Genomic DNA, 10,987 nt, shown 5'->3' with positions numbered 1-10,987 from the left:
AAGGAAGATCATCCATTTACTGTTTGTCCAATGAAACAGGTATATAATACTTTATAGTCAAATTTTCATGCCTAATAGTTCTTTCCAGGTCATTCTTGCTCACGGAAACGTTAGCTTTGAGGTAACGTTCGATACCATGCAAGCTGCACACTTTACCTGTATCCTAGCAGGGAAGACACAATTTGCGTCCTATCCAGACGAACATACAGGTGCTTATGGTAAACGGCCGTCTAGACGAGTCACTTTTCTTGAGAAAACTCAGATTATAGAGACGGATACTGTACGACGAAAATCTTCAACGGTAACATTTTCGGATTCACAAACCAAGAAACCGATGTTAACAAATGAGCTAGTTAGGATTACGTCATCGATGGGAAGTTTGAACGAACCAGTTAGAACGTCTCTTCATGCTCTATCCGAGTCAAGTGAACAGACAAGAAAGCCTCCAAAGACAGCGCAACAAGGTTTACTTCAGGATTTACGAGCAGAAAGGCGGTCTTCTTTGAAAAGATCTTCATTGCAACTGACTGGACAAAGCTTACTGGGACCAGAGAAAAGGTCTTCACTGAAAAGATCGTCAATTATGCTCAATGAAAGTGCAAGAATACAACAACAAGTGACTGCCATTTTAGATGATGGCCCAATTGTATTTGATCCCTTGCAAGAGTTTTTTGCTCCATTACGTGTCTGCCTAGAGGCCATTGTATTTGAGCCCAGGTACTTCCAGATCTCTGGGATGTTTCCGGGTTTGAAATTACCCCTTATTACAGGCTAAAACCCAGCATCGATGATCCTGTGGAATATTTCTGCTGTGGAGCCGTTCCATCATCAGATAAATGTTACACCAAGGTGGTGGTTTTGCAAAATGTTTATAATCACAGTCTCACCTTCTCGGTAGCCTTGGACCCACCGTTTTACGTTATTAAGGTTGAAAGTGGCCTTTTGTCTTCAGAAAATGAGGACAATACTCTACAGGCAACAGATCCTCTTGGGCTTTCATGTGTTGTACTGCCTTCCGAATGGAGTATTCGTCTAACTATTAACTTTTGTCCCGAACCGGAAATACTTAGTGAGCATAAAGACCTAAGGTTTGAGAAGGATATTCTTTTAAAGTTCTTTGAAGAGTATACACAGGTAAATTGGCGATTATTTTTTTAGGTGTGAAAAATATTTTTTGTTCTCTCTCTTTCCTTAGGTTGTACCCGTTCAAGCAAAAGTGTTTTTTCCTGCCGTTAAAGTACTTTCAGAATGCATCTGGTTTGGTTCAGTGGTCATAAACGCATCTCAGACACTTGTCTTTAGCGTGACCAATGCAAGCTACTTTGACAGTCAATGGCGTTTAGTAAAGGAGGGCCTTCAAGAAGAGCTAGTGGAGGAGGTTCCTACGGTATGGGTTTCTCCTTACTGAGCTGAACTGTTTTTGTTCATTGTGCAGTCGGGTTTGAAAAAGAAATCAGATAATAGGAAGCCAATGTCACCGGAGCCTGCCCTCGTGCTACCACTTGTGGAGGAACCTCCTGCGGAACCATTTGTCAAAGATCCATTTCATGTGGACATTCAAGGCGGTTTGCTTCCTGGCAGAGGAACTGAAGAAGCTGTAAGGCACGTCGTGACTGTTACCTTTGTACCTATGGAAGCTAAACTTTATAGGCAAGTGTTTCGAATAGAGGTTGCAGATGGCCGGGGCTGCAGTTTGGTAATGGAAGGCCAGGGCATTACCCAAAAGCCCCCAGAAACTGTGGAAGAAGTAGCTGAATCCAAGGGACCAAAGAAGGGCAAGAAGTGAGCGGTCTGTCTGAGGAGGCGCAAAACAAACTAATGACAAATTACCAATATATCAAGTTGATGAGGTGTCATACTAAAATATTTGAATTTTAGACACCCACCGCACCAAGTCTCTAGGGTTCCTGCCAATGTCCGCGCCGGAGTCCCCTCGATCACCCAGAGCGTCGTCGCTCGTCCTGGTGCTGACCGCTGCCCTTGATAGAATAGTCAAGAACGCATCATGGCGCAAGCATGGTAAGCTCGTCCAGGATTGTAAGGCCGTCCTCGACAATCTCGTGGCGTTTATCCCCAGTGCCGGTGCCGAGAGCCCTCTTTTTGATGGTGCCGTGCGAATCAGCGCTACGGATGCTGAGCTGCTAGTGCAACCACTCCTCGCGGCCTGCGATCTCCAGTCGGCCAAGGTTATTGAGCCCGCATTGGATTGTTTTCAAAAGCTCATTGTGCACGGTCATCTGGTTGGGGAGATCGGTACAGGCAACGATTCACAGTCGGAATCCAGCCTCATTCTTAGGATCCTCGACGCGGTTTGCAAGTGTCATGATCTAGGGGAAGAAATAATTGAATTGGCCATTCTAAAGACGCTGCTCACAGCGGTCGTGTCCACCTCACTTAGCATCCACGGGGATCACTTGCTGCGGGCTATCAGCACTTGCTACAACATCTTCCTGGGGAGCAAGGTGGTGGCTAACCAGACGTCCGCAAAGGCGACTCTCACCCAAATCCTCATGGTCATTTTTAGAAGAATGGAGGCCGACTCAGCTTCGGTTCCCTTGCAACCTGTCATATTGACTGATTTGCTCGAAGCCGAGAGGACCACTTCCGACACCTTCGTCCAAAATTTCCTTACAAAGGTGGCCTTGGATTTTGACGTGGTCCTTCACGTTGGTCCCAAGCTTGTTCAGCACGACGATGCTTTCTCTGCTGCCACAGGAGCTGAAAGCAGTAACACCATGGACATGCTTGAGTCAAGTGACAAGGACGCCGTAGATGCCAAACCATGGGAGCAAGTCGACAAAGATATGAAGGACATGGAACTGGACGTGGAGATTGGCAACAAGTTTAAGAGGGACGCCTTCTTGGTCTTCAGAGCTCTTTGCCGCCTGTCGATGAAAAAGCCTCAACAAGAAGGGACACCAGACCCCTTAGCTATACGCTCAAAAGTGCTGGCTTTGGAGCTCTTGAAACTTGTCCTTGAAAATGCTGGCACATCTTTTTGTTTCAATCCGAAGTACGCTCTCATCTATTTTTTTTATTGTTTTACTCTTACCAAATTGAGTTCTGCAGGTTTTTAGATGCAATCAAGCAGTACCTGTGCTTGTCGCTCATGCAAAACTGTGCCGTATCTGACATATTATCTGTTTTTCAGATGTCTTGCTCTATTTTCTTGAGCCTTATAGCAAAGTTCAGGGCCTCTTTGAAAACGGAAATCGGTGTGTTTTTTCCAATGATCGTTTTGAGAGTCATTGAAAATGTTATTCAGCCAAATTACCAACAGAAGATGACTGTCTTATGTTTCATTGAAAAACTATCAGCAGATCCACAGGTACTTCCTGATATGTTCGTGAACTACGACTGTGATGTGGAGTCCACGAATCTCTTTGAAAGGCAAGCTTTATGTTCCACTTAGTGCAGTTTGTTAAAGTAATTTTTTCTATAGGGTTGTGAATGGCTTACTCAAAAGTGCTCAAGGAGCACCAGCCAGTGCAGATACAGGATTAACAGCTGCTCAAGATGCAACATTGAAGCTTACTGCCATGAAGTGTTTGACAGGAATATTAAAGGCGATGGGAGATTGGATGGAGAAGCAACTTGGTGCCTCGAACTCTCCGTACTTCAACAGCTCAGATGTGGAAACCGGCAAACTGGACGCTGCAAGCGTGTCCACAGCAGGAGCTAGTGCTACAGAAGTCGGGGATGAGATCGCTGAACCATTAGAAACAGATCAAGCATCAACTGAAAGTGCAGTTACTTTTGAGCAAAGACGTGTTCACAAGCTTGAGCTTCAGGTAATCTCTATCCCCGCTTCATTGTAAATAAGCGCCAGCGCTGTGAATTTCTTCTGTAACTTTCCACCTTATACACCAGGGATGCATGAAGGACTGGGCATTCAATTACAAGCTCCTTACACTATGCAGGAAGGAATCAAAGTATTCAACCAGAAGCCTCACAAGGGTATTGATTTCCTTGTAAAAGCCAAGAAAGTGGAGAAAATTCCTGAAGAGGTTGCCAAGTTCCTCCTGAGTACCACAGGTCTCAACAAGGGCATGATCGGGGATTACCTGGGTGAAAAAGAGGAGTTTTCGTTAAAAGTCATGCATGCGTATGTTGACTCCTTCAACTTTCATAATATGGAGTTTGACGAGTCGATACGAACATTCTTGATGGGATTCAGACTCCCTGGAGAGGCTCAGAAGATTGACAGGATAATGGAAAAATTTGCGGAGCGATATTGCATCTGTAATCCCAAAGCTTTCACGAGTGCCGACACTGCTTATGTCCTCGCATATTCTGTAATTATGCTTAACACTGATGCGCACAACGTGATGGTGAAAGATAAGGTGAACAAATGCCTCCACTTCCTTCCAAGATCTCACTCATGGGCTATTACAGATGTCTAAAGCTGCATTTATAAAAAATAACAGAGGAATTGACGATGGAAAGGATCTTCTTGAAGAGTTTATGGGAGGACTGTATGACCGTATAGTAAAAAAAGAAATTAAAATGAAAGCGGATAATGTTATTCCGGTCACCAAACCAGCTGGGAAGGACAATAAATTTCCTGCTGGGATTGACAACATCTTGAACATAGTTATCCGAAAGCCCAAAGAAGAGAAGCTGTTTGAGTCCAGTGAAGACGCGATTCGTTATATGCAAGATCAACTCAAAGAAAAAGCTGAGAAACCACAGTAAGATGCACTGTTGTCATTGTTTTGATAGCATTGCCTTCATTTTCTACTAGATCTGCATACTATGCTGTGATAGACGTGGAGATTGTAAAGCCAATGGTAGAAGTTTCATGGGGACCCATGCTTGCGGGGCTTAGTGTCCCACTAGACAAGAGTGACGACGAGGTTGTGACTTCACCATGCCTGGAAGGGTTCAGGCATGCAATACATATCACTTCAGTGATGCGCATGCAAATACAGCGGGATGCTTTTGTGACTTCTCTTGCAAAGTTTACATCGCTACATTCTCCTGTGGATATCAAGCAGAAACACGTGAATGCTATCAAGGTAAATTTAGTGTGATGACGTTATGGTGCTTACCCTGGCCAAATATTTAGGTTTTGCTCAATATTGCAGATGAATATGGAAATTATTTGCAGGACGCATGGGAGCATGTACTTACATGCGTTTCACGATTTGATCAGCTTTATCTCATCGGCGAAGGTGCTCTTCCCGATGCTACTTTTTTTTCAAACGATCCAGAAAAGACTAAGCTATCAACTGCTCCAAAAAGAAAAGGAAGATTGCATTTTGCTGCTCTAGCTGCACGCCGTGGATCATACGACAGTACTGGTGGCAGGCAGAGCCCAATACCTGGTGCAGTCACAGCAGAGCAAATGAGTAATCTCGTTTCAAATCTCGGTTTGCTTGGTCAAATTGATTCGAACGAAGCTAACAAAATTTTTACTCGAAGTCAAGCCTTAAGTAGTGAAGGAATTGTGGACTTTGTAAAAGCATTGTGCAAAGTGTCCATGGATGAACTGCGATCTCCTACTGATCCACGAGTGTTCAGTCTCACCAAAATTGTGGAAATCTCGTAAGTATTCAGGTCACTTAGTGATTTGATTGTGATGTATTCTCTTGCTTGTTGTATAGGCACTTCAATATGAATCGGATCAGGCTGGTTTGGAGCAGGATGTGGAATACGTTGTCTGACTATTTTGTTACTGTTGGGTGTTCAAGCAATTTCTCAGTTGCTATGTATGCCATGGACTCTCTGCGGCAGTTGGCAATGAAATTCATGGATCGTGAAGAGCTTGCAAATTACAACTTCCAAAATCAGTTTATGCGGCCTTTTGTCATCATCATGCAGAGAAGTGCCTCTGTTGAAATACGAGAATTTATCATCCGTTGTGTCTCTCAAATGGTGTGCACTCGAGTTGGCAACGTGAAATCTGGCTGGAAAATTACGTTTATGGTAACAAAGGTTTGAGAGTCATTTTGGAAGGTATCAATGCTTTATCAATTACAGGTCTTTACTACTGCCGCAACAGATAGAGATAGCGGCATTGTCCATCTTGCATTTGAAACGGTGGAGAAAGTTGTCAGAGATTACTTTCAACACATTACTGAAACCGAGAACACAATATTCACGGACTGTGTGAATTGCCTTCTTGCGTTCATAAACAACAAGTTTAATGACGATATCAGCCTCAATGCTCTCGCATTTCTGCGTTTTTGCGCCTTAAAGCTTGGTGAAGGAGAGCTCAGTACTTGTCGCAACAGCCCTGAAAAAGTTCAAAATACTGAAAGTGGCCCTGAGCAAGATGATCATCTCTTCTTCTGGTTTCCTCTGCTTGCAGGTAATAACATCCATCTGAGTTTCGTGGTTTTATTGAATTTTGTCCTAGGATTGGCGGAGTTAACATACGACTCACGGACAGCGATTCGTAAGAGTGCCGTGCACGTCTTATTTGACGTCTTACAGTGCCATGGACATGTGTTCTCAACAAGTTCTTGGGAACAGATATACAACACTGTCTTATTCCCTCTCTTTGATTCAGCAAGGCGATCGATCAAGCTTCAGAACGTGGATAGTGAAAAAGACATGGACGCCTGGCTTTATGAAACGTGTAGTCTGGCCTTGCAGCCACTGGTTGAGCTCTACGTGAAGTTTTTCCCAGTTGTTCGTCCATTTATGCGTAAGGTACTATCTTTGATGAAGGACTTCCTCAAAATACACCATGAAAAAATCGTTGGAATTACCATTGCCTCTTTCGTCCGGCTCATCGTCAAGGGAGGGCCTCAGTTCTCCAAAGTTGACTGGGTGGACATATTACAAGGCTTACAATCAGTGGCCGAGGAGACGTTTCCAAACGTAATGCAGATAGTAACTTTTATGGAGGGTGCTTCAACTGAAGAAGGGTTTACATCTGATGAAGATAGCAAGTTGCAGTGTTTTCTGGCCGAGCTGAAGTTCCACTCAACAGTTCAGCTCCTCCTTGTACAGGCAAGCTTGTTTGTTATAGTTTCAATTTTTATTCTTCTACAGATTTGTATCCTAACCTCCAGGCAGTAAGGGAGATCTATGACGCTTTTGGGCCGAAGATGGCATCGCCTCACGTGACACTGCTTCTTGGAATCTTAAACGTGATAGTGGTGCACGCTCACAAAGTTAACAACGATCTCTTTCTACGCAACAAGATCTACAAGCTTCAGTTATCGTCCCAGATGGGCGATCCACCTTTACTGTGGCTGGAGAGCGAGTCTTCGCAGACCTATATGGAAATACTCCAGAGACTTCACGAGGACAACCCGGTGCTGCTGAAGAACGTGGACGTCGAGGCCCGTTTTGTGGAATTTTGCAAGGAGGTCTTGCAAGTTTACGCTAAAACGTCCACTTTCACTCACCAGCCTCAGCGCCTCAAGCCACAGTGGATGATCCCTGTGAGCTACACGAGAAGGAGGGAGCTTACCGCTCGAGCCCCACTCGTCATCATGACTCTTAGAGCTCTTAGCCGGTTTCGCAACACCCCATTTCAGAAGTATCTCAGTAGTTTTTTTCCAGTGCTGACGAGCTTGGTGGGTTGTGAACATGGCTCCATGGAAGTTCAATTTGCACTGAGCGATCTCTTTAGTGAGTGCTTTGGCCCGCTTCTATTAAACTACTAGGTATAATATTTATAAATTGCTGTGCCATTGCGTTTTGTTTTGTTCCATGTGGTACACGTCAATCGATCCAGACTTGCAGTACTTAATGAGAAAAAGTTTATTTGAAATTTTGCGCGTACGCTGCTCCTCCATTGTTGCATATAAAACGGTTGCTAGGTTTTGGATTCTGCTGAAGGAAGAAAACACTCTCACGAGGATGGCGAGCCACGAACATTGCTGTGGAGGCATGTTCTGGGCATACATAGTCTTAAGCATCTGTTTGGTGGTATTCGCTGGCATCATGTCGGGTCTCACGCTTGGCCTTATGTCACTGGAACTTGTAGACTTAGAGGTTCTGATGAAGTCTGGATCCCCGCAAGATCGCAAGCACGCCGGTAAGACTGTTTCCAGTATTTCCTGATGAGCTTAACAATGTGTCCGATTGACAGAGATAATATACCCTGTGGTTAAAGAGCAACACCTCTTGCTATGCACGCTGCTAATCTGTAATGCTCTCGCAATGGAGGCACTTCCGATTTTCTTGGATGCAGTCGTGAACGCTTGGAGTGCAGTCTTGATTTCAGTCACTCTTATCCTCCTATTTGGAGAAGTAGGTGTTGCTACAAAACACGAGGATTGATAAACAACTGACTTTCCTCTCTTAGATACTGCCACAAGCCATTTGCTCTCGTTATGGCTTGGCAATTGGCGCAAAGATGACCCCGTTCGTCCGCATTCTTGTCTGGATATGCTTTCCAATCTCCTATCCAATAAGCAAGGTAAGCAAGTACTTTGCCTGATTTTGCTCATCACAAGGAAATTTCAGCTACTGGATTCTGTTCTTGGAAAAGACCACGTTGCATTGTTTCGTAGAGCAGAGCTCAAGACACTAGTCGGGCTTCATGACAAAGAAGTAGGATCTGCCAAATCATATAAATCTTTTAGCATCGACCATTGGTAGGCTGGAAAAGGCGGAGAGCTAACTCACGATGAGGCGACAATCATAACGGGAGCATTAGATTTGACAGAAAAAACAGCAGAAGACGCAATGACTCCCATCTCTAAAGCCTTTTGTGTCGACATCAACGTAAAGCTTGACTTGTACTAAGTTTGTGCAAATCATGCATATAAATTCTTTTAATTTGGTGTTTTCACTTGCAGAGAGACGATGAAGGCCATTATAGATCGAGGACATAGTCGAGTGCCGGTGTACTTTGAAAGACCAACTAATATAGTTGGTCTGATACTGGTAGGCAGAGAAAGGAGGTCCGGCTAAATAGCATTTTTTATAGGTCAAGACCTTGCTTACAGTTCGTCCCGAAACTGCAACTCCACTTATTAATCTTACGATCCGAAAGATACCAAGGTGCGTAAAATTGTGGCTAGTTGCACTAGAATTTTTCTTTGTTGTTCGGTGTATGTGTACACGTTCATCAGGGTTGGAGAAAAGATGCCGTTGTATGACATTTTAAACGAGTTTCAAAAAGGACATAGCCACATGGCAGTCGTTGTGAGGAACACGCGATTAAAGCCTGAAAGCCTAAAAAAGAAACATTCTCTGGACAGAAGACTCAGTAGTAGAAGATTTAGTAAGAAAGGTATTAAAGCTAAAATCTCATTTTGTTCAGGCACAAACTGCAAGGATAAACCTCTGTATAGTTTATTAGAATAAATCAACTTCGCGTCCTGACTAACAGGCTCGCAAGTGACTGAGATCCAACAGGAATTTTATCCAGCCCATGATGGTGAGAGCACCCCTCGGAAGTCAAAATCAGAACGAAATGCCTCTGAGGACATACTGGATGTATTGCCATTGGTAAGTGTAAACGATGACGAAGCTGTGGGGATTATCACGATGGAAGATGTTATTGAAGAGCTCTTGCAGGTGAATAATGACATCTTTCTTCATGCTACTTTCTAAGGGTTTTTTTTTTCTTCTTCTTTCTTTCTCAGGAAGAAATCTGGGACGAATCCGACCAGCAACGCGAGCTTTACAATAAGTAAGTCTTTTCTGCATTAGAACAAAGAGGACATGTCACGATGACGATAGAACTCTTGACCTGATATTTCTTTTCAGATTGCGAGCCAGCTTAGCGTCACCACGAACACCAAGACATATAGTTCCTACTTCAATCTCAGAGGCAGAATCACTGATGGTTCGGACCTCCATGCAGACAGCCACTAGTTCACACTCTCCACCGCCTGATTCACCAGGGTCACATTCTCCCCCCACACACTCTCCACACAGAAGGTAAGAAATAAAAAACAATGAGCTCTACGAGCTGTTCATAAAGAGCACTCTAGCAATTTTAAGCAATGTCGTCCCTGAAGACAGCATGCGACGTCAAAAGACGCCTGCTTTGAGATCTGAAATAAAACAACTGATAAACGTTATCTCAGATTGTAGAGCATGTAACAATCGATATACTTTTAAACTTTCGTTTCTTCCTGCCAGATCCAGTTTTGACCTCCATAGTACCAGATAAAGCGAGTAGTCCTTCAATTCCACGATCTTCATCAGACTTCCGGTGCTGTGCTGTCCCGCTCCCGGCCTTTAATCGTCTACCAAGTTTGTGAGTCTTTGTTATTTTAGCAGATGGCTTGTGAGTAAAGTTTGTAGCTGCATTCTTTCCACGAAATGTCCGAGCGGCATCATCGTAGGCATGTGCTGCTGCGTCTTCTGTAAGATATGTTCCTAACCACAGCCGTTTGCCTGCCGGAGTCCTGATTTCTGCACCATACGTTCCCCAGGGCCTTCTACAAACTCCAATATATCTTGATTTTTGAGGCCTTGTATCCAAAGACCAGCTCTTTGCCTTGTGAGAGCCACAACTCAGGCTCATTGTTTCGAAATTTATCGAGCCTATGTCAACTAGGCAGGAAACTGTTTTTCTCTCCCAGTGTCCGGTCTTTTCTACTCCATATATAGTAGTATCCTTTCGAGTACAATCTTTTAAAGTAGAAAAATCATGGTCTCTATCCGGATATGTCATCTGATTATTTTGGCGATCACCTGCAAATTCCAGGTGATGAGCCATGGTAGCTGCGAACACTGAAAGAGAATACTCTCCCTGAGGCAAAACACTGTTTTCAATCTTGTGCAGTTTACAAAACCTGAAAAGCCAAAGTCAGCAACGAACCTGGATTGACCAAACAACCTTGGATCTTGAACACTGGTTGAAACAGGCAGAAAACAAAAGCTTTCTCCCTTGAATTCACATCGCCTATATGGCGCATTTGGATCCTCCAAAATGTGCTTCACGCAAAAACGATAGCCATGCAGCACGTATTGAAAACAGGTTTCCTTTGATTGACAGATAAATCTATACATTTGTTCGTGGGCCGAATTCGTCATAATTTAGGCCAGTCACCGCTTAAAGTGGTTG

At 43.9% G+C, this 10,987-nt stretch overlaps 2 protein-coding genes across 2 annotated transcripts; both read left to right on the top strand.

Annotated features, from left to right (window-relative positions):
- Positions 1 to 1,913: 1,913 nt before the first annotated feature.
- Positions 1,914 to 7,622, top strand: LOC9629669 (brefeldin A-inhibited guanine nucleotide-exchange protein 2). The gene is made up of 11 exons (XM_024687838.1): positions 1,914 to 3,013; positions 3,070 to 3,390; positions 3,443 to 3,791; positions 3,921 to 4,343; positions 4,396 to 4,691; positions 4,745 to 5,018; positions 5,069 to 5,547; positions 5,607 to 5,928; positions 5,983 to 6,313; positions 6,362 to 6,968; positions 7,031 to 7,622. Exons 1-11 carry the CDS (start codon positions 1,914 to 1,916, stop codon positions 7,620 to 7,622), a joined length of 5,094 nt encoding a protein of 1,697 aa, XP_024543606.1.
- Positions 7,623 to 7,818: 196 nt separating this feature from the next.
- On the top strand, positions 7,819 to 9,605 carry LOC9656898 (DUF21 domain-containing protein At2g14520). The gene is made up of 10 exons (XM_024687830.1): positions 7,819 to 7,996; positions 8,051 to 8,211; positions 8,267 to 8,380; positions 8,428 to 8,514; positions 8,563 to 8,702; positions 8,763 to 8,850; positions 8,894 to 8,967; positions 9,039 to 9,199; positions 9,299 to 9,486; positions 9,555 to 9,605. The coding sequence occupies exons 1-10, from the start codon at positions 7,819 to 7,821 to the stop codon at positions 9,603 to 9,605; spliced, it is 1,242 nt and encodes a 413-aa protein (XP_024543598.1).
- Positions 9,606 to 10,987: the final 1,382 nt, after the last annotated feature.

The sequence above is a fragment of the Selaginella moellendorffii genome, unplaced genomic scaffold, assembly GCF_000143415.4.
Source record: "Selaginella moellendorffii unplaced genomic scaffold, v1.0 SELMOscaffold_1, whole genome shotgun sequence".
Taxonomy (NCBI): Eukaryota; Viridiplantae; Streptophyta; class Lycopodiopsida; order Selaginellales; family Selaginellaceae; genus Selaginella; species Selaginella moellendorffii.
The sequence above is the reverse complement of the archived record's forward strand: the minus strand, read 5'-3'. Positions and strand labels throughout refer to the sequence as shown.